At 44.9% G+C, this 21357-nt stretch overlaps 1 protein-coding gene across 2 annotated transcripts in view; it reads right to left on the reverse strand.

Annotated features, from left to right (window-relative positions):
• FAM219A (family with sequence similarity 219 member A) overlaps positions 1 to 21357 on the reverse strand; it is a 153722-nt gene that overhangs the window by 18860 nt on the left and 113505 nt on the right. For both annotated transcript variants that reach the window (XM_074995858.1, XM_074995857.1), the window contains exon 3: positions 4524 to 4626. In XM_074995858.1, the coding sequence (XP_074851959.1) occupies positions 4524 to 4626 (103 nt within the window). The remainder of the gene's footprint in view (positions 1 to 4523; positions 4627 to 21357) is intronic.

A 21357-nucleotide genomic window follows, 5' to 3' on the forward strand; every position in this document is an offset into this window, starting at 1 on the left:
TCAGCTCTTAGAGTCAGCGCATTCCTGTCCTAGGACATTCTGCTGTGCTGTGTGAAGGTGCACTTTCAATACCACTAGCCATTTAGTGCCCTACTTCATGGGGATGAAGAGCACATGTGCTTGACTTTAAGCATGTACTTAAGTGTCTGTCTCCACTGCCATGGAAACCCAGTGAGAGCAGAATTTGAGTTAGCAGCCCCTGGGTTTGTTAATTTATGGCATCAGCCTCTACACTTACTTGTAACCCCAGATTAGGAATGGTTGAATACTGGGACGCAGCCTGGAGCTCCAGCATCCACACTGCATTATGTGGACCCAAGTCCAACCATCCTTATCCCAGACTTCGAAGCACCCTCCAAAAATGTGGCTTCTCTAACCCTTTGTTTGTGGTCCAGTGTGCCAAAACTTGCCTGTCCTGAGGACAAAGAAAGTGAGCCCGTGGGATTGTGTAATACTTTTGGTGGACTCCCAGTGCAGGCGTCCAGTAGACTGGGTCTACACTGCAAAGTAGTAGGTCTTGAACCCTGGGTCCTGACTTGATTCAGGCTCAGGTCCTAAGGGTCCTGGGACCCTAAGTTAGAGCCCTGTGTTAGCATAATTTATGTGTAAATAAAATAGGGCTTAAGGTTGAGCCTGAATTTGAACCCTGGGTTTATACTGCAGTGTGTTTAAACATCTGTTTAAGTACCCTTCCTGAATGGCAATTCTCTCCTGGACAGAAGCCTCACAGTTATTTTTAGTTATCTCAAGCAGATTTAAAAATACTCAGTCTATCAAAGTAAGCTTCTATATATTTACAATCTATAAGTTTTATAAACATTATTTACATAGTGCTGAACACAGATACAAAGCTGTACAAGGCACAAAATAGGACAACCAGTTATCCAGAAGAGTTCACACCATGATTTAGACAAACAACACTGGCCAGCAGTTCAGCAATAGATGTGCCAGGTACTCCTGGGGGGAACGAGGGATGGGGGTTGGAAAGGGTTTTAAAGAGAGGTCTGAAGGAGAGAGGGACACATCACACACACACACAAAAAAAAAATGGAGATACACATCTCATAGAGCTGGAAGGGACCTGGGGAGGTCATTGAGTCCAGTTCCTGGACCTCGGGAGGTCACTGAGCTCACAACCCTAGGTTTAAGCAGGCCAATGTTCAAACCACTGAGCTACCCCTCCCCTGCAAGTGAAGGGGACAAGAGAAGGCTTCTCGAGATATTGACGGAAGAACAAAGGGAGAAAAGGGGAACTGGAATAAGGAGAAACCTAGGCCCTGCTCCTTTTCACAGTGATTTAGCTTAACCCAGTACATTTTAACACACTTAAATAGATACCACAGAGCCAGAGTAAGAACCCCAATGGACTAGAATATTTTACAGTAGGCTTTCGGGATCACATGAAGACTGAATACAAGTTAATATTGTTAATCAATATGAGATTTAAATCAAACAGAATATAGATTTAGGATCTTCCTGGAAAGAAAGCTGGTTAATTTCCTTGGAGACCTAAGGCATGAAACATACAACCACCCCTCTTCTGCATAACCATACTCCAGAACCTTGGCCCTCATTTGAAAAACCTACAACATTCCCAGCCATGCCATTGAAGAGAAAACCTTATGAAACACTAATCAAACTAAAACAATGGAGCAACAGCACAGTATGCAGGTTGCAGAGAGAGTAACAGAGGTATGAGCTGTCCCCCTTCTTTTCAATGGTGACCCCCAGTGTTTTCACATGGTGCAAGTAAAGGATGTGGTCCACGTTTAGTTCAATTTTCCAGCTTTTAGGAGTGTGGGTGGTTAATTTGAGACTAAAGATGACAGTTAATTCCACCAATGCAAAGAGCCCCAGCTGCAAACCTTCCAGCTCCCCTCCTGGTAACTTTTCCAAAGCATGTATGGCATTGAGAATACAGGTTGACAAAGGCAGAGAAGAGTAAAATACATTCCTCTTTCTATCAAAGCATGCATGTGGAATCCCACACTGATTGTATTATTCATTTGGTCAGTTAAGTCACTAAGAACCCCAATTTTTAAAACATTTACCAAAATTTCTAATCCGTCATGCCACTAAGCACTGGAAAAGAAGGCAGCCTGTCCCTGCTGCAGAATTTACGTCTTGTACAGGGACTTTCCTAGTCCCGTGGTGGTGGGAGATGGGTGGGTGGGGCAGGGCAAGAAGCATTGAAGGTAGAAGCTGCAATGATGGTTAGGGTCAGCAACTGATCCCATGATCAGCTAGAGTCTAACACAGTGTCAGGAAGGAAGAGCGAGAGAGAAGAAAGCCATGCAAATAAAACAGGTAAAAGAGGATGGAAAATGGCAAAGGAATGGACCATACTGACAGAAAGAGGAGGACTGCACAGGGCAGGAGGCTGTTTACTGGACAAGGAGCATTAAGGCAATCGCTTTAAGCTGCTAACATCTGATGGATTGCTGGGTTATGTTAAGCAAGCTGGCATTTATAGTTCAGTCCCTAGTGGACAGACTCTTGCCTCAAGGAAACCAAACACAACTCAGCACCTTTGCCAAGTCTCCTAGAGGCAAAGGCCTGAGAAGACTCAAATATCTTTTCCACCCACAAGGATGGGCTGAAACAGGGTGGTGAGGGGAGAAGGCGTGTTTATATCATTCTTAAGGAAGAGTAAGAAACCCAGAGGGGTAGAAAATGTCAATGCAGGTCAATCAAAGGACCAAAAAATGACTAGGCCAGTGCAGGAGATTTGATAAAAGGGGAATGACTACACCGGTCACCGGAGAGCAACAGAATCCTTTCCAGGGTTTTCACACCACTGAGACCGGAGCAAGTTCACAGCAGAGTGAAGGAACTGTTAGAAACTGGACACGAATGACCAGCTGCGGAACAATCAGAACAGACACTATGGTAATGATCTGTAATGAAAATAGGCCACGTTAACGATTTCTTAGGTTTATTACATTCTTAGGGCTTGAGTCAATGGGGCGAGGCATGAGAGAGCAGCCCTAAGGCCGTGGTGGGGCTGCTGAGCATGGGGCTGTCGTCCTGAAGATCCCAGAGTGAAGGAAGCTGAGGGCTGCGTGAGATGCTGACTAACCACACTTACAGGCTTCTGGGAGGGATACAGCTTTCCTAGAATAGCTTCTGTCCGTAGCTGCCCCACAATAGCTGCCCACCCCCTCAACTTGCTGCCTTCTGCACAATGAAGGAGCCACAACCTGACAACATGACTCACTAATAGCACAGACAGACACCTTGGTCTGCAACCTCCCCCATCCAACCTTCCTCACTTCCAGCTTAAATCCTGACTACATTGCTCCATATTTCCATTTGGTAAGCAACAGGGCTTCCTTCACACTGCTTGGGAAGCTGATCCCCAGTCTAATATTTCAAAGGAGCTGTTTTCCCAGAGATCCAGCCTTGACTTGGGAATTGCTAGGATACTGTGATGAAGGGTGTATACTAGGGATGGGGAAACTTTTTCAGGCCAGGGGTCACTGACCAACAGACAAAACAGTCGGGGCCACACAAGTGAGAAGACAACAACAACAATCGACCACAGCGCTGAGAAATTTGGTCCTGTTGTTCAGAGCCCAGAAGAAATATATGGCAAACACATACAGATGGGACATTTACAGGCCTTTGTTAAATCACACAGGTGCAGACAGTGAGGGTGTGGGGGGTAGAGGTCTGCAGCACCCCTAGGTTTTGCATCCATGCCCAAGGGCTGGCCCTGCTGTCAACCTGCTGTTGGCTTCACCAGCCCAGGTCCTGATTTTTGGTGGACCCTCTAGAATCCCACCAGCTTCGCCACCCTCCAGGGTCCTCTTGGGCTCTGCAGCCAGCTGTCCCCAGGCTCCAGGCCACCAGACCTAGAGACTCTGCTGCCACTCAGGGTCCTGCTGCTGGCCAGAAGCTCTGCAGCGGCCTCCAGCTGTGGCTATTTTACCAACTCTCTTAGACCCGAGGCAATAGTCTCCAGTCCAGGAGAGTTGGTAGCCCTAGAGTGACCCCAGCCTTGGAGTAGTGAGGGAAGTGAACAGGTTGGGTGGGGGAGGGGTTGCAGCTCAGAAACTCCACCCTAATAATAGTTGTAGTGCCATTGTTAAGTCAACTTGTACTTGAAAACATCTGACTTCAACAAGACCAGCAACGTTACTGGGATAAAACCAGCCACGTCGGAGAGACGCCCTAAATCAGTGTGGTGTTATTTGAAGCCGTCCTGTGCCATCTCCTACTCATAGGATTACATGGCAGTGTGGATTACTGGGAACCTGACAGCTGATCAGCCTGAAGCTTGAGTTTAGTCCTGCTTTACATACCAAGTAGCCAGACTGCCAAGGTATGCCCGTTGCTCTCCTGGCTGTAACCTTGACTCTGCCTCTAAAGCTCCCCAGCAAACTGGGCACAAGGCAGCACAGGGAATCTGCGGCCATCACATCCTGAGAGAGCTGCCCTTACTGGTGTGTGAAGTCAGCTCAGCCTTCTGACAGTCCCAGCCCCAAGGGAAGCACAGACATGAACGTTACGAACTCCTCTACCTTGTTCGTGCCATCACATTGTTCTTCTTGGGCTGCTGATTAACTGGGCTTCCCATGTTGCCGTTCTTCAGCGACCCCTTACGAGCTAACTCCCGCTGCTTCTCTGTATAAGGAACACAAAGAGGAAAATCAAGTTAGGGATGTTATTTTCCTGGCTGCCACTCAGCCTCTGACACTGAATTCGGAGCAGATGAAAAGTGGTGCCAGGCTTAAAAGCCAGAGAGAGACTGAAGTTCTTGATCTCCAAAGCAGGGACAGCTCAAGGAAAGTGCCAGCTTTGGCCCTGTTCCACCCCACTCTATAAGATGCCTCATGGCTTGCCCTGGTGTTGGAGTGAGGAAGGGGCAACTAGCTTGTTCGGGCTGATCTCTGTTCTGACACTGAATGAAGAAAGTGAGGACCTGCAAAAAACCTTAAAAATACCTTGCATTTATAGGCTTTGTTTGTAAGAGCTCTCCAAGGTTACAGATTTCAGGACGCTCGGGGGTTGCTGCCACCACCAAGTGAGAAACAGCCCCCACTTTAAAACCCAGGAGGACACTTGGATGTCTTCCTGTGGGGTAACCCCAAGTTCTTAACCCTTCCCTAGGAGAGCGCCTGAAAACAAAAGAAAAAAATTAAGTTGTAATTTGATAGCTTTAGGCATGAATATATACAGACCCTTCTCTAGGACATAGGAATTAAATTATGGGCTTATAAAAGGTAAAAAATGTAAAAGCTCTTGAAAGCTTTGGCTCTCCTGGGACTGCCAGGAAGGGGTCCCAAGCAGGCACTCAGGAATGGAAAATGGCAGTCTGCCACCAAAGGTAGGACACTGTGCATAGTACAGGTTTTAGTATTTGGTCCAAGTTAGTTTGTAATCACTTCTGTGGGAAAGAGTAGCACAGCCTAACAGCTTCCACTGCCTGAAGTATTATTACCTTCCACACACCCTTTAGTTCTAGGCTGCTTTTATTTGTCTCCGGAGGCATGGTTACTTTCTCCCCCACACATGAAGCTTATTGTTCTTTTAGCACCTTGCCCTTCATTTCTCTAGATAATGTTTGAAATGTTGACTCTTTGAGCATTTTGCATGATTTTCAAACCATATTTTAGTTTGCTCGATTTTCAGAAAAGGTTCAGGTGATCAGCAGGAGGGAACCTCACAAATGAGGCAGTCAGAGGAACCTTTGGAGCTGGAAGAGTGGCTCAAAATCAGGTATAATGAAGGAAGACTATGGCTCCTCCCTAACAGACTGCTCAGCTAGAGCTAGATTCCAGCTGCAGAAACTCCCAAAACTAAACCCTCCATCATCACCAATACCACCCCCATCTTCTTGCGGAATGAGTCCTAGCTAGGTCCACAAGCATGTCTGTGTATTATTGCTATGGCAGTAACGGCCAGTGACTCCAATAAGGATGGGGGCCCATTTTAGTGCCCATACAGGAAGATAGGATCTCAGCCCAAGCAACTTAGCCATCTAATATTAGCCAAAAGGCAAAAAGCAGGTGGAACAAACAAAAGGGAGAAGAGTAGAAAAGACAATGAAGATAGCAGGAAAAGAAAAAAAGTCAGCTAAAAGTAAGAGTTCTGCTTTCAGTAACAGCAGGACCTTCTGTCTGAAGAGGCAGTCAGCCAACAGAAGCATTCAGATATGAGGGAGATGAACTCCATACAGGAAACTATAGAGAACCAAACATATATAAACTGTGCACAATTCTTACCTCACTGATGTCAATGGTGCCTAAACTCCACTGACATCTGTAGGACCAGGAGTGGGCCCATAATTCTCACTGGTATGAGTTAGAGGGAGGCAGATATTGGACAGGAGTCAACATGTCAAACCAGGGTGATTTTTCATGACGTCATAACTCAAACATGGAGCGGTCATTTCCTCTGGTCCATCTTGGACCAAATGACTTTTCCTTGTTGAAGCCATACGGTGAGACAAGCGGGCATTATGGTGGAAGCCAGTTGCACTATTTCCTGCAGAAATGCAACTGCTCCTTTGTAAAGTTGTGCATGCAAATATACAGACAATACCCACCCTTGGAAAAGTATGGCCAGCTCAAGAGGTTTTGTAATTCATGATAGACACCTGAGAGCTTCCTAACGCAAAGAGAGAAAGGCAGTGCTGTTCTGCCAGGCAAGTTTGTGGGTTGGAGTGAGCCAATGTCTCGTTTAAGGCCCCTCCTCTTCCTCTTCACCAGTGCTTAGGACCCAGAGGCTACATCTATACTGTGCCGCTTTCAGTGACACCTCTGCCGCCACAGCCTGGTCACTAACAGTCGGCGCCCGTGAATGCTCTTTTTCAGCACTTTTACTGACAAAATGTTCCCAGCCCCCATGAGCGGCTTTTGCTTTGAGACAGGGGAGCACTCCTGCTGACAAAGCACCTTTTACACCTGCTGCGGTGAAACTTGTCCCATTGGGGGAGTTTTTCTTAAAGCATCTGTGAATGACAAAAGCGTCATAGATCGACTGGAAGTGCAGACAAAGTTTTAGCGTATGCCTGCACTGCAAGTGGAGGGGCATGTGCAGACATACTCAAGGTAGCTACTTTGAGTATACCACAGCAGTGAAGGCAAGGACAGAAGCCAGGCTGTACAAGCCTCCCGGGACACTGGATACATAATTAAATAGCTAGCCTACGCTGCAGCGGCTTCGCTTCTCTGGCTGTTGTGAGGTTTGCTGCAGTCATTCCTCTGACTTCAGTAGAGAGAGTGCATGTTTGCGAAAAGCTGTAAAAGCACACGTTTAAAGCACAATTGTGTAAAAGCACAATTTAAAATACTGGCTCCATCATACCACAGATTGGTGTGAATTTCAAAGCTACAGGCCCTCTATTAAACAAGCTCCGTTAGCAACACAGTAGAGCTCAGTGCCATGAACCCTCAGCCTGTGAAATTTTAATAGGCACAATTGTGTAGAAAGGTACAAGAATATTACTCTGAAAACCAGGTTCTAGAACCCAACCAACCCATTAGAACAAGTATTCCCCGAAACACTGGTGCTGCTGAGAGTCATGCTTCTTAAAAGCTACAGTCACCATCTCCTAACACCTTGTGCTAAGTTAGGGTACATCATCATTTTCCATCTGTGATTCCCCCTTCAGCAGACACTCAACCTGGGAAATTTCATCCTGAAAGGTGAATGTTCAGTGTTCGAAGAAATGGGAAAAGGCCTGACAGATTGGAACTGCTTAGGCAAGCTGAGGGAGATAGGACGGTTCTGGAGTTATGGCACTGGCTTTGGAAGACAAAAAACTGTGTTCAGCTCTAACAGTGACTTCCTCTGTGACCTCAGCCAAGTCGCTCTCCCTCAGTTCCCGTCGGTGAGCCAGGCAGTCATGCTTTGCCTCACCTCAAATGCTGATGAGAGGATGGATTAATTAACGTTTATGGTCAGGTCCTCAGTTACTGCAGTGACAAATGCCATAGCGCAGGCTATAGCTAACATTAACTACATCTAGCCCCAGACGGGTAGCTGTGTTAGTGTGCAGCTTCACGAAAAACAAGCAGTCCTCTAGCACCCTAGAGATCAACAATTTTATTTATTAGGTAATGAGCTTTAATGGGTAAGACCCAGAGCACTGCAAGTTTCAGCTACGCTACAACTTCTACACAGCCAAGGGAGGGTCAGACTGGAAGAGAGGATGTACTGAACAGTGCACAACAGCACAACGTGACAGTCTGGGACAGAAGGAAAAGAGCCAAATAATCAGCACACTGCAAGGTGAATTCTGATAGGCACAACACTATTGCATTGTAATCTGACCAGCACACAAAGGGCCAATTTTATAAAGAATATTAAACCTTCAGTCACCATTAGAAATGTTTTGTGTCTCATCACAGAGCTGGTGGCTCCTATATTAATACCAGAGGCTCTAGTACTGTCAGTGGGAAGAGTCTGACCTATTGAAGTCTCTTATGACTTGCATGGATTTATCGCCGAGGCCTCACCCAGATTGCTTCTGCTGAGTTTGTGAAGTCTAATGGCATGTCAGCAGAAGAGGGTGTGCGCACAGCACACCCTTAATCTTTTGACATCACTGCTGTTGGATAATACAAGGGTGTCCCACTGCCTTCACCTGCAGGTAATAGTCCAGTACATGCAACAAACTTCTTAGGAGGCAAAGCAACTTGATGGAAAGTGGATTATATTTCCTAGGGAAGGACTTGGGGCCAGCAAAATTGCCAAAGGCTGAACAACTCTCATGTGTCCGAAAACTTGGGAATGTAAGTTAACAGGAGTTCCTCGTTACATTCAGCAAGGCAAGAAGAAATCCTGAAGAAATGTAACAGAGAGGGAGCCGTGCTAGTCTATACACTATCAAAACGAAAAGCAGTCAAGTAGCACTTTAAAGACTAGCAAAATAGTTTATTAGGTGAGCTTTCATGTCTGTTCTGGTCTGGCTATGGTCTGAAGAAGTGGGTGTGTCCCACGAAAGCTCACCTAATAAACTATTTTGCTCGTCTTTAAAGTGCTACTTGATTGCTTTTTGTCCCGAAGAAATGGGATGTCAAGACGTTTCACAGGAATAAAGGAGAAAACAGAGAGCAGTGAATTACAGATCCCATTTCCAAACTTCTGTCTGATGTTTTTGCTGTTTAAAAAATAGTAAAAAATAAGTAACAGAAAGCCAAGAGAAACTGCAGGACTGGGGAAGGGAAGACAACACAGAGCTGTTCCTCAGCTCCTCCTGAGATGTCACAAACACTTTAGCATAAGGAGAGAATAATGAGGAAATTCCACCCAGACAATGGCTATCTTGGAAGCTATTCCTTAGTGTCTGAAACGAGTCATTTACCTTCTACTGTCATCACCTTTTCTATTTAAATAACACTTAACTGTAAACATTTACACCAATCAGGGTTAATGTCCCACTTCCAAAAAGTGGCTCTGGAAGATGAGATGATTGTCACATAATCACTGACATTAGTAACAGAGAGAAAGCTGTGCTAGTCTATATACTATCAAAACAAAAAAGCAGTCAAGTAGCACTTTAAAGACTAACAAAATAATTTATTAAATTAAAATAAATTATATTGTTAGTCTTTAAAGTGCTACTTGACTGCTTTTTTGTTTTGAAAATAATTTACTAGGTGAGCTTTTGCGGGACAGACCCACTTCTTCAGCCCATAGCCATACCAGAACAGACTCAATATTTAAGGCACAGAGAACCGAAAACTGTTAAAGGTTGTCAAACCAGAAAAGCAGAGGGGTGGTGTGTGCATGTGGCGGCAGATCAAGAGTCAGATAAAGCAACGTATGTAAGAGTCCTTGTAATGGGCCAGGTAATTGCTGTACCGGTTCAAACCACGTGTTAATGTGTCAAATTTAATATATGATTACAGTTTTTTTTTTTAAGGGTTTTCTCCTTGAAGCCCAAATACTTAATGCTGCTTAGCCAGTGAGCGCAGGACTGGGGTGGCTGCCCATGAGTGTTGGTTATATAGGGCTCTGCCCCACCCCCCACATACATCATACCCATCTGTTGTCTCATCTTCGGTTTAGACTACAAGGTTTGAAACTATCCCTGTGAGATGTTTGTACAGCGCCTAGCGCTGCATGGCCCTGGCACTGCTGCTATAGAAGCAACTAAAAATAATGCAAGCAGCCTGGCAAAAGGGAGAAATTCACCGCCATCGTCCCACCTCTCACTGTGAAGATCTTCATTTCTTGCTCCCAGTGCTACCTCAACAAGCACTTTGTTGAGACCAAGACGACAAACCCAGAACGCTGGCAGACATATAAAATGGCTTTAAATGGGAATGAATTGATTTCCTTTGCATAAAACAGCATAGAAAAATGGGAGCTGCCAGACCTGGGCCAAGCTGTGGCCCGTCTAATCCAGGATTGTGTCTGACAGTGATCTTTATGTACATTACAGAAGCACCTAGAGGTCTCCATCATGATCATATCCAGTCACACTAAAGGCTGAACAATTGCATAAGATGACAGTACCTGCCGCAAATGCTTACATCTGGCCAGCTCCTGATGCTTCTGAGGAAATTCCACAGTGGTGAATTATAGAATAATGTGCCCACAGGGTAAGTTTCTACCTAATTCTCATCAGTTAGATGGAGGATATATGTCCCTTTTAAACAAAACTTGCAGTGTAACTTTGGATGTCCCATTAGCCACATAAATACCTACTATATTGCACCCAACCAAGCTCGCTGCCTATATGGAATAGTATGTCAATGAGTTCCACAGATTAACTGCACATGGAGCAAAACAGTATTTTCCTGTCACTTTCAGAAGTTACCTTTCGGTCTTGTTGCCTGTTCCCTTGTTCTTGTATTCAAAGGGAGGAGAAATACATGCAGTGTGATAATGAGAAAAGGTGACAATCCAATGTGTAAAGTTGGAGTTCAAAGAAAATCTTCAGAGCTATTCCCACTGATTTCAGTCTCTAAAAAACACAACCAATTTCCAAGTGCTCCTATGCTTTTTAAAATGAAAGCACAGAACTAGTAAGCGCTTGTGCTTTCTCACACTCTATAATTAAATAGCCTTTGGGTGTCTTTCCTTCTGTTCAACAAGAAGTCCTGTGGCACCTTACAGACTAACAGATGCTTCCTACTGTTGTTACTCAGTTTGCTTCAGGCCTATGGACAGAATTCCAGGCCCCAGGGCAGAGCAGTTAATTGGTCCCTACATACGCACATGACATTTGGGAGGTGCTGTACCTGTGCCCTGTGAGCTGCTGGCCAGGCCAGGGCGAGTTGGCGTTGGTGTTGCCTTATATATTAAAAATGTACACACTTGGACTGAGGTGGAGATGGACGTAGGAGATGGATGTGTTGAGAGTCTCTGGGTTAGATTAAGAGGGGTAAAAAACAAGGGTGATGCCCTGCTAGGAGTCTACTACAGGCTGCCTACCCAGGTGGAAGAGGTGGATGAGGCTTTTTTTTAAACAACTAACAAAGTTGTTAGGATAACAAAAGGCCCAGGATTTGGTGGTGATGGGGGACTTCAACTATCCAGATATATGTTGGGAAACTAATACAGCAGGGCACAGACTATCCAGTAAGCTCTTGGACTGCGTTGGAGACAATTTTTTATTGCAAAAGGTTGAAAAAGCTACCGGGAGAAAGCTGCCCTAGATTTGATTTTAACAAATAGGGAGGAATTGGTAGGGAATTTGGAAGTGGAAGGCAGCTTGGGTGAAAGTGATCATGAAATCAAAGAGTTCACAATTCTAAGGAAGGGTAGAAAGGAAAACAGCAAAATAGAGATAATGGATTTCAGGAGGGCAGATTTTGGTAAATTCAGAGAGCTGGTAGGTAAGGTCACATGGGATGCAAAACTGAGGGGAAAAACAGCTGAGAGTTGGCAGTTTTTCAAAGGGACACTATTAAGTGCCCAAAAGCAAGCTATCCCGCTGTGTAGGAAAGACAGAAAATATGGCAAAAGACCACCTTGGCTTAACCAGGAGATCTTGCATGATCATATAAAAAAATCGAAACAAGGACAAATTACAAAGGATGAATATAGGCAAACAATACAAGAACGCAGGCGCAAGATTAGAAATGCTAAGGCACAAAATGAGCTCAAACTAGCCACAGGCATAAAGGGAAACAAGAAGGCTTTTTATAAATACATTAGAAACAAGAGGAAGACCAGGGACAGGTTAGGGCCGTTGCTCAGTGGGGAGGGAGAAACAGTAACAGGGAACTTGGAAATGGCAGAGATGCTTAATGACTTCTTTGTTTCGGTCTTCACTGAGAAGTTTCATGAAGGAATGCCCAACATAGTGAACGCTAGTGGGGAAGGGGTAGGATTAGAAGTTGAAATAAAAAAAGAACAAGTTAAAAATCACTTAGAAAAATTAGATGTCTGCAAATCACCAGGGCCTGATGAAATGCATCCTAGAATACACAAGGAGCTGATAGAGGAGGTATCTGAGCCTTTAGCCATCATCTTTGGAAAATCATGGGAGACAGGAGAGATTCCAGAAGACTGGAAAAGGGCAAATATAGTGCCCATCTATAAAAAGGGGAATAAGAATAACCCAGGAAACTACAGGCCAGCCAGCTAACTTCTTTGCCAGGAAAGATAATGGAGCAGGTAATTAAAGAAACCATCTGCAAGCACTTGGAAGGTGGTAAGGTGACCAGGAACAGCCAGCATGGATTTGTAAAGAACAAATCATGTCAAACCAATCTGATAGCTTTCTTTGATAGGATAACAAGCCTTGTGGACAGGGGAGAAGCGGTAGATGTGGTATACCTAGACTTCAGTAAAGCATTTGATACAATCTCGCATGATATTCTTATCACAAAACTAGGCAAATACAACTTAGATGAGGCTCCTATAAGGTGGGTACATAACTGGCTGGATAACAGTACTCAGAGAGTAGTTCTTAATGGTTCTCAAACCTGCTGGAAAAGTATAACTAGTGGGGTTCCGTAGGGGTCTGTTTTAGGACCAGTTCTGTTCAATATCTTCATCAATGATTTAGATATTGGCATAGAAAGCAAGCTTATTATGTTTGCAGATGATACCAAGCGAGGAGGGGTTGCAACTTTGGAGGATAGGGTCATAATTCAAAATGATCCGGATAAATTGGAGAAATGGTCTGAGGTAAACAGGATGAAGTTTAATAAGGACAAATGCAAAGTGCTCCACTTGGGAAGCGACAATCAGTTTCACACATACAGAATGGGGAGAGACTGTCTAGGAATGAGTACAGCACAAAGGGATCTAGGGGTTATAGTGGACCACAAGCTAAATATGAGTCAACAGTGTGATGCTGTTGCAAAAAAAGCAAACACGATTCTGGAATGCATTAACAGGTGTATTGGGAACAAGACATGAGAAGTCATTCTTCTGCTCTACTCTGTGCTGGTTAGGCCTCAGCTGCAGTACTGTGTCCAGTTCTGGGCACTGCACTTCAAGAAAGATGTGGAGAAATTACAGAGGGTCCAGAAAAGAGTGACAAGAATGATTAAAGGTCTTCAGAACGTGACCTATGAAGAAAGGCTGAAAGAATTGGGCTTGTTTAGTTTAGAAAAGAGAAGATTGAGGGGGGACATGATAGCGGTTTTCGGGTATCTAAAAGGGTGTCATAAGGAGGAGGGAGAAAACTTGTTCTTTCTGGCCACTGAGGATAGAACAAGAGGCAATGGACTTAAACTGCAGCAAGGGAGGTTTAGGTTGGACATCAGGAAAAAGTTCCTAACTGTCAGGGTGGCCAAACAGTGGAATAAATTGTCAAGAGAGGTTGTGGAATCTCCATCGCTGGAGATATTTAAGAACAGGTTAGATAGATGTCTATCAGGGATGATTTAGACAGTACCTGGTCCTGCCATGAGGGCAGGGAGCTGGACTTGATGACCTGTCATTAGTGCAGGGGGCTGGACTTAATGGCCTCTCGAGGTCCCTTCCAGTCCTAGTATTCTATGAATCTATAAGGTGGACATCAGCACAGGCTGTGCTGAACGGGAGCACTTCAGGTTCAGATCCTGCAAATTAATATTCCTCTAAGTCCTCCAAAACTCACCTTAGCTAGTGAAAGATTACGCTCTGCTATAGGGAACAATCCTACACTGGTTCACAGGATTTGAGGGATGGGGAAGACAATGGGGAATTAGTTATGTGAGCTGCATTATCTGACACTATCAACCAGAAAACTCTATTAAGTGGCATTTTTGATATCTCCCATTCCAAATCTTCCACCTGTAACCAGCACTAAGACACTGCCCAGGAGTTATGTAGTTGCACATTCTGCACTCTTACGTAAAAGAGGCAGAAGACAAGCAAGAAAGTTGCTATCAGAGATTTATTCAAAAAAGCACCTTCCGGGGTGCGTCTTAGGGTCACTACAGATTTAGCCCAATCTCCTACACCTTCTGAATCTCCAGTGTTAATTGATGCTCATAATGATGACAGAGGTACTGCAAGACCCTGTAGCATCTTCTGACACTTTAAAGAAAAATGAAATTATGTTCAGTGCAGTTTTAGTGTTAAGAATATTTTGAGTGATCTGGGTGTTTGCCAAGTGCTACCCCTCATAACATGTAGCATCATGTGATAACCTACTGGACAGAAACCTTTACCTGTATGCACTTAAGTGCTCCAAAAAAACAACCCCTCTGCAGTGTGGTACTACTACTGGATTGGTGAGTACCTGTGCGCTAGGTTATACTTCATTTTATTATATTCTAATCATCTGAAAATGTGTATTCCTGTGGGAAGTATAACTTTTAGGTACCAGACTATTTGATTACCTAGCACCCGTCCCCTACCCCCAACTCTCCTAGCATGCTGGATAATAAAGCTTTTACTGCAGGTCTTTTTCTCCCTCTAAAGTTCTATGAAATGAGATGCGCAGAGGTGTTTGTCTCAGTGCTCCCCCTCCCTGGATGGGAACATTGCTGAGTTCGAGGACTGCATGCCCTGATGAATTCCTACCATCTCCAGCAAGCAGAAAATCTACATTACACAGGAAATGAAATTCATCTGTCCATTTGCATTCTGCTGAATGATCAATGGAGCCTTAGGCAAGATTGGGGGAAAAAAGAGAAATGCTAACCATGATGCCTGCTTCAGATCCAGTGCCCTGCATTACTCTCACTCTCATAAATCAGCTGAAGGAGGACAATCGCATACATCCAGCCAATAGAAAACCTTCACAAATGTTCAGCTCTGATATAGGTCTCCTTCAATCCGGACTGTGTCATGTCTTGGACAGACTTTAGGGCACGTTTTTTATCTGGCAATAGGCACATGAGTAAGAGTGTTGCATGACTGCTAAATATGGGTACAGGGTAATTGGAGTAAACCAACCCTTCTATTCTGCAGCAACACTATTCACAGAGGTAAACCACAAGGCCTGCTTTTCCTGATGAGATCTGTGAAAAGTACTGGAACTACATGAGCGGCATTCACCGCATCAAAGTGACAGTTGAGCCTTTGCCTATTAGAAGCCTGGGAACATAGGAATATTACCTTCGTTGAAGAGGTGTATTAGAAATGAAGAGCATCTATCTGTGCTCAAGCTGTTGGTCCAGGCATTTGGGGGATATGGATTAAAGCTCATATGCCAAAATATGCAATCTTGAGGACCCAAAACAGTATTACCTGACACATGGTTATGTTCACACTGCCTCAGGACAGAAGTTTCACATAAGTGGCCTCAGATAAATGAGGTTTACACAACTGAGTCATCTTTCTTCCAAGATGGGTCAGCTGGCTCAGTGTTTTTTCAATGAAGCACTTTGATTTTCTGACCTAACAAGCTATATAGAATTATAAGAACTGATTGGCAGGTGCCTGCTCAAATCTGCGCTCAAAGGTTCATGCTCCAGAAAAAGTCAGCTCCATTTCTTTATGCTCAGCTGCTGCTTCATCCCCTTGGGACTGCTGACAGTTGACATACCTCACCTGCTATCGGCTACCCAAGGAACCTGCCAGTCAGAGCTGATCTGTGAGCTGGGAAGTGAAGGTGCCTCACCTTCTTGCAGTAGGTTCTTAGAGGTTAATGCATTTCATACACAGTGACACAGAGCTAATCCTTCATTAACCAATGGAGCAAGAGTCCTCTCCTCCAAAACACTGATTGGAGAAGTTTCAGAAAAGTCGTTTCCTCCTCAGCCTGACAACACGGTTCTGGAGACCCTTTAGCTCTCAGCCAGGGAGAAGAGGTCAGTCCCATTCAGAAAGATAACTTTGTTTCTCAGATGATTGCTCAGTTACCTGTGTGAAATTCTGGAGATGAGACTTAGCCACAAAGTAAACTTCCTCCCAGCTTTGGGTGCTTAGCCCGTATAAAGACGTAGGGGTTTTTAAGCACACGGAAGCATTCCGCCATAGCAGAACAGCAGGTGAAGGAAGCCTCTGGTTGTGAAAATCAGAAACTAAATGGAGAGAAGATGATACTTAACATCTATATCTGTCTATACTGAATTTTGTTTTCTCACCCCACCATACAAGCCTGAACTAATCCTTGTGAGTCTAAAATCCACATTCTGTTGGTGGGAAACCAGTTAATTGATTTCCCAAGGTCACATTATGCATTTGTGGCAACAGTGAGGTTAGAACACAGGAGCTTTTGGCTCCCAGTCTCATGCTTGCTACAAGAAGCTGGTTGTGATACAAGGTGGTATATACCGGAGCTAACTTAGTAACCACTGCGCCTAGAGAGGTTCTTTGACTGCCTAACAGTAGATAGCAATGACATGCCTACACTTTGCTCTGCAACACCTGCATCCAAGCATTCCTAGTATCCAGACACCACCAATACCAATCCCGTGAACACCAAGGAACCTTGCTGGAAGTCACTCTCCTCTATTTTCTTTCTTAGATCTTCAGTTAAGATTGAGGAATTACTTTTTAGTAACCGAGAGTGTGTTTACCTTGCAGCTAGGTACTCATGCCCAACCGTGCCAGCTGACTCAGGCCCACAGGGCTCACATTAAGGGGATGTTTGTCATGGAGACCTTCGGGAACTATCATGGGATGGTCCTGGAGCCTGCAAGATGAGCCACCTGTGGGTAGCTAGTTGCAGAGTAGATATTCCCTGGATGGCACAAAGTAGCTGCTCCCTTAAGAGGAGACGAGCCACAGTGCATGAGCGTAACTCACCTTTGCAGGTGGGGAGGGTGAAGGTCATGTGATTTGTGGACCAGGTGACCCAATCAGGCCTGTAGACAAGAAAGAGACTTGAAGAGAGAAAGTGGGTGGCTGGAGGTGGGTATTGGCAGATGCCTGCAGAGAGCAAGGCAGCTTGTGCAGGGCCCTAAGTCGGCATGGAGAAGTTCTGTAGCCATTGCCATATGCTGGGCAAGAAGTGCTGGGAAAGCAGGAATATGGCTCCTTAGGCTATGTCCAGCTTCAAACAGGGGTGAAAGAAAGGAACTTTAAAGAAGACAGATCTTCAGGAAGAAGGGTCTAGGCCCAGATGAAACTGGGATGAATATCCTGTAGGTCTGATTTCTATTTCGAAAACCTTTGTACAGGAGCTCATAAAAAGGACCCCAGAATGCTGGTACCAGTGGCCAGCTGGGCAAAGCCTATGAGGAATATCAACATGTTTGTGGGACAAATACACTGATCCCCTTGAAGAAGTAGAATATTAGACTAGGTGAGAGACTGAGGAATCTTATGAGAAGAACCAAGTTAGAAAATTTTGAAGATTTATCTTATTAGCTGCACAGCCCGCAATGGAAGCAGGTTAAGTTTATAACCTGAAGTCCACAGATCACATACCCCTAATTTAGCGTCTGACGCTGTTCACTGATATGTTTTAAAAGTGAACTAAAACTGTGTTTTTGTCTGGAAGCAATTCCTGCAAGTGCACATGCATAATTTTCAAGTCGAAGTTAAAGGTTATGGGCAGACCCAGTTGGCTGGCCTGGCTCTGTTGTAGAGTATTGGATAAAAAGGCCCACTATGAATAACAGCAGCTCTTGTTTCACTAATTGAATGGGGAATAGTAATCTATCAGGCACACAGATTTTACATTAGTATGTGCATCACAGTTAAGTTATATAGTATGGCCTGATGGGCCATAATGAAACAGTAAGGTTCAGCCACGTATGTAGCAAAGTTTATTATGGTGTTTATTTTATTAGGACAAGTGATGCATGTAATGCAACAACCTGCTGATGCTAAAGGTAGGAGACATCCAAAGCTTTTGGTTGTACAGTACTCACTGATAAGCAAGTGTATCTGAATGGAGCTTTGGTGACTAGATGTGCAGTATGTTCACGTTCAACCAATCTTACACACTTGTAAAAGTCTAAACAACTTAAGCAACTTAAGTTAAGCAACTGCGAGAAGTTCACATTCTATAACCTATGAAAAATTTGTGTTTATTTAATTTAAAAAGTTTATGGCTGTGAGAAAATATAATTTGCTGGCTAGTAGGCACCACTGTCTGGAACATCTGCATGACATGTGCCATTAGATTGCCCTCCAGGAGCTAAACCAAATAGTGGATAAGCACTCGAACACTACTGACAGGTTTGTCAAGTGATTTTTGAAGCAGGACTTTGGACCTACTATTGCCCAGACAGTGGTGTGGGCATCTCAGCTTATAATCATGGATGTGTTATTGGCCTCTGATATAAAATGAAAAGACACAAACCATTCACGGGACTGAGTTTTTACCTATAACAGTCAGAGTGAGAATGCCATAGTTGATTCTGGGGCGTGGTCTACCTAGGCAGGTAAGTCAATTGCATATACGCAGTTCTAGCTATGGCAACTGCATAGCTGGAATTATCTGCAATCGACTTACCTGGCTGCCTACACAAAGGGAGGTGGACAGGAGAAACCTCCCTTACTCTTCGCAATATTGAGGAGTACAGGGGTTGACTGTGAACCCCAGATAGTTTGATTTTGTGCGTCTCTGCCAAGTGCACAACATCGAACTCTGGAAGATCGACCCTGACTAGGTCAGTCTTCCTGGTAGTGTAGACGCACTCTGAATTCCACATCAGCTGTTGATTTTGTGGTCCACAGCCCTCAGCATTAAAACAACAGTGTTTTGTATTTAAGAAAATGAAGGGAGATGGAGTAATCCAACTGGAAGGGATTAGCACGCATTCCAACTGAATGCACATTCTTCACTTTTCTGATAAATAACTGTAGATAGATTGCCGGTGGTTTTAACACCTTCTGTATTTTTCCTGAGCAAGGAAAATATTGTTGCTTAGCTTTAGGGTGCAGACCTATAGACTTGCTCACTGGAGCAAAGCTGCTAGAACATCCTTTCACAAGATGGATTGTCTGTTTACTGTGGGTCTTTGGCAGGAAAGTGGGATATGCAGTACCTTGGGGAAATGTTATTGCTTAGCAGCCTGAATTCCAGGTACTGTGGAACAGCAGCAACAGCATACAAAGCCTTTATGCACAGTCAACCTATTCCTTTAACAGGATTACCAGTCTGACATTCCTTAGAGAGGTGTTTATCATCTGTAACTTTGACAAACAGAATCAGTACCTCACTCAGTTATTTAGTAAGTTCACAATTAACCAGTCAGAATCAATCTTCATTAATGAGCTTTGTGGGGAATTCAGTGTAGGCTGGGAACTGTGCATCCTGGAGAAATGATGGTCAGGAGGGAGACACAGGGTCTCTGCCTAAGGCTATGTCTGCACTAGGCAAAGTAAGTCGACCACAGATAAACAATTCTGGCTAGAATTGCATAGTTATAATCAACCTATCTGTGCTCTGCGTACTTGGCCGTCCTTACTGAGCAAGGTCGAGACGGGAGTTTCTCCCAATGACCTCCCTCACCCCTCATGTCTCGAGAGGAGTACAGAAGTCAACTTTGATCCCTGAGAGGTCAATTTTGTGTGTCCCTACTAGATGCATGAAATCAAACCCCGGAAGATTGACCCTGAGTGGGTTGATCTTCCAGGCGAGTACACACGTAGCCTAAAAGAGGTGATGGCTGAGGATCTAGGAGTCTAGAGTGATTGCCCTTAGGCTGTTCACAGAGGGGAGACGTGGGAGCAGTTGGGTGAAATCTGGATGAACTCATACCCAGCAAAAACAGATTTACCTCATGAAGAATGAATTTAACATCCTGTAGAAAACCATACTTATAAAGGTAAAGTTAAAAATTGCTCTTTAAACCAGTGTAATTAGGATGTGAAAGGTGAGAAACATTTGATATAATTTTAGTACCTGTGTTTCAAACCCTGTTCAGAATTCCTTTTCTGTCACCCTTTATCAGGGTCATACAACTAAAGAACCGTGAAAGGAGTTGAATGGTGCTGATACAGGCAGAGCTTGCTGACGGCATGCTCCCCAAAGGCTGCTGCTATGGCACAGCATGGTCACACCACGAGGTAGCCAAAGTGACAGCAGGAGTTATTTATGTCTAAACACAGCCGATAAGCCCACTAGAGTGAGAAGAACTAGCGCTGAAGGTGTGCCTATAGACAAGGGTGCTGCAGCACCCCCAGATTTTGTGCCCAGCTTCCAGCCCAGAGTCCCACTCAGCTGCCGGCTCTGCATCCATGGGCTCAGCTGCCAGCTCTAGGATGCTGTCTGGCTGCCATGCCTGTGCCCAGTCCTTGCTACTGTACCAGGGTCCTGCCCAGCTGTTAGTCCTACACCCATGGCTCTGCACTTCTCCCTAGCTGTAGCTCTATCCCCATCTTCATACCCACAGCCCAGCTCCTGGCCCCTGCTCTATGGAGGCAGTGAGAAGGGTAACACACAGCACCCTCACTCCAACTGTTCTAGCACCACAGTCCATAGGTGCCATTGTAATGCCTTGGTAGAGATGGTACCTACAGTGATGGAAGGTGATTTCCCACTATTCTAGGCGGTCCACCTCCCTGAGCAGCCGTAGCTAGGTTACTGGAAAAATGCTGCGAACCTAGCTAAGGCTACACAACAGGTTAGGTCAGCAGGGAGGTGAATTTTTCACCCCAGAGTGCCACTGCTACGCCGACGTAACCTGGAAGTACAGGCTGGGCCTAAGGTACGCAGCTGGTCCCAGAAAGGATGTGTAGTATTGCTGTGTGGGCCCTACAAAAGCAAGTCTGTGTGGTGGGCAGAAGATGGGAAAGGAGGTGTGAGCAGAGTTTGAGGCTTGGTTATTCTGCCTGTGCTAGAAAGGCAGTACCTTGCCAGGACACAGCTGGCCGCCTGCTTCAGGGAGCTTCTGGTGTCTAGCCTCAGAGTCCTAATGAGATTCCACTGACTGGTAAATTAGTCTATTTCCTCCACACAGCAGGGAGGGAAGATTTCTGAATATGCCTCCCAGCAGCCTGTGTGCACTATGACAGCATTAAACAAGAGAACTCAGAACACCGCACCAGCTGTGGCTGCTGTCTGACCCTTGTCTAAATGGTCTAGTGAGGCAGAAAGGCTGTCAGGCTGAC

The sequence above is a fragment of the Carettochelys insculpta genome, chromosome 5 (assembly GCF_033958435.1).
Source record: "Carettochelys insculpta isolate YL-2023 chromosome 5, ASM3395843v1, whole genome shotgun sequence".
Lineage (NCBI taxonomy): Eukaryota > Metazoa > Chordata > Testudines > Carettochelyidae > Carettochelys > Carettochelys insculpta.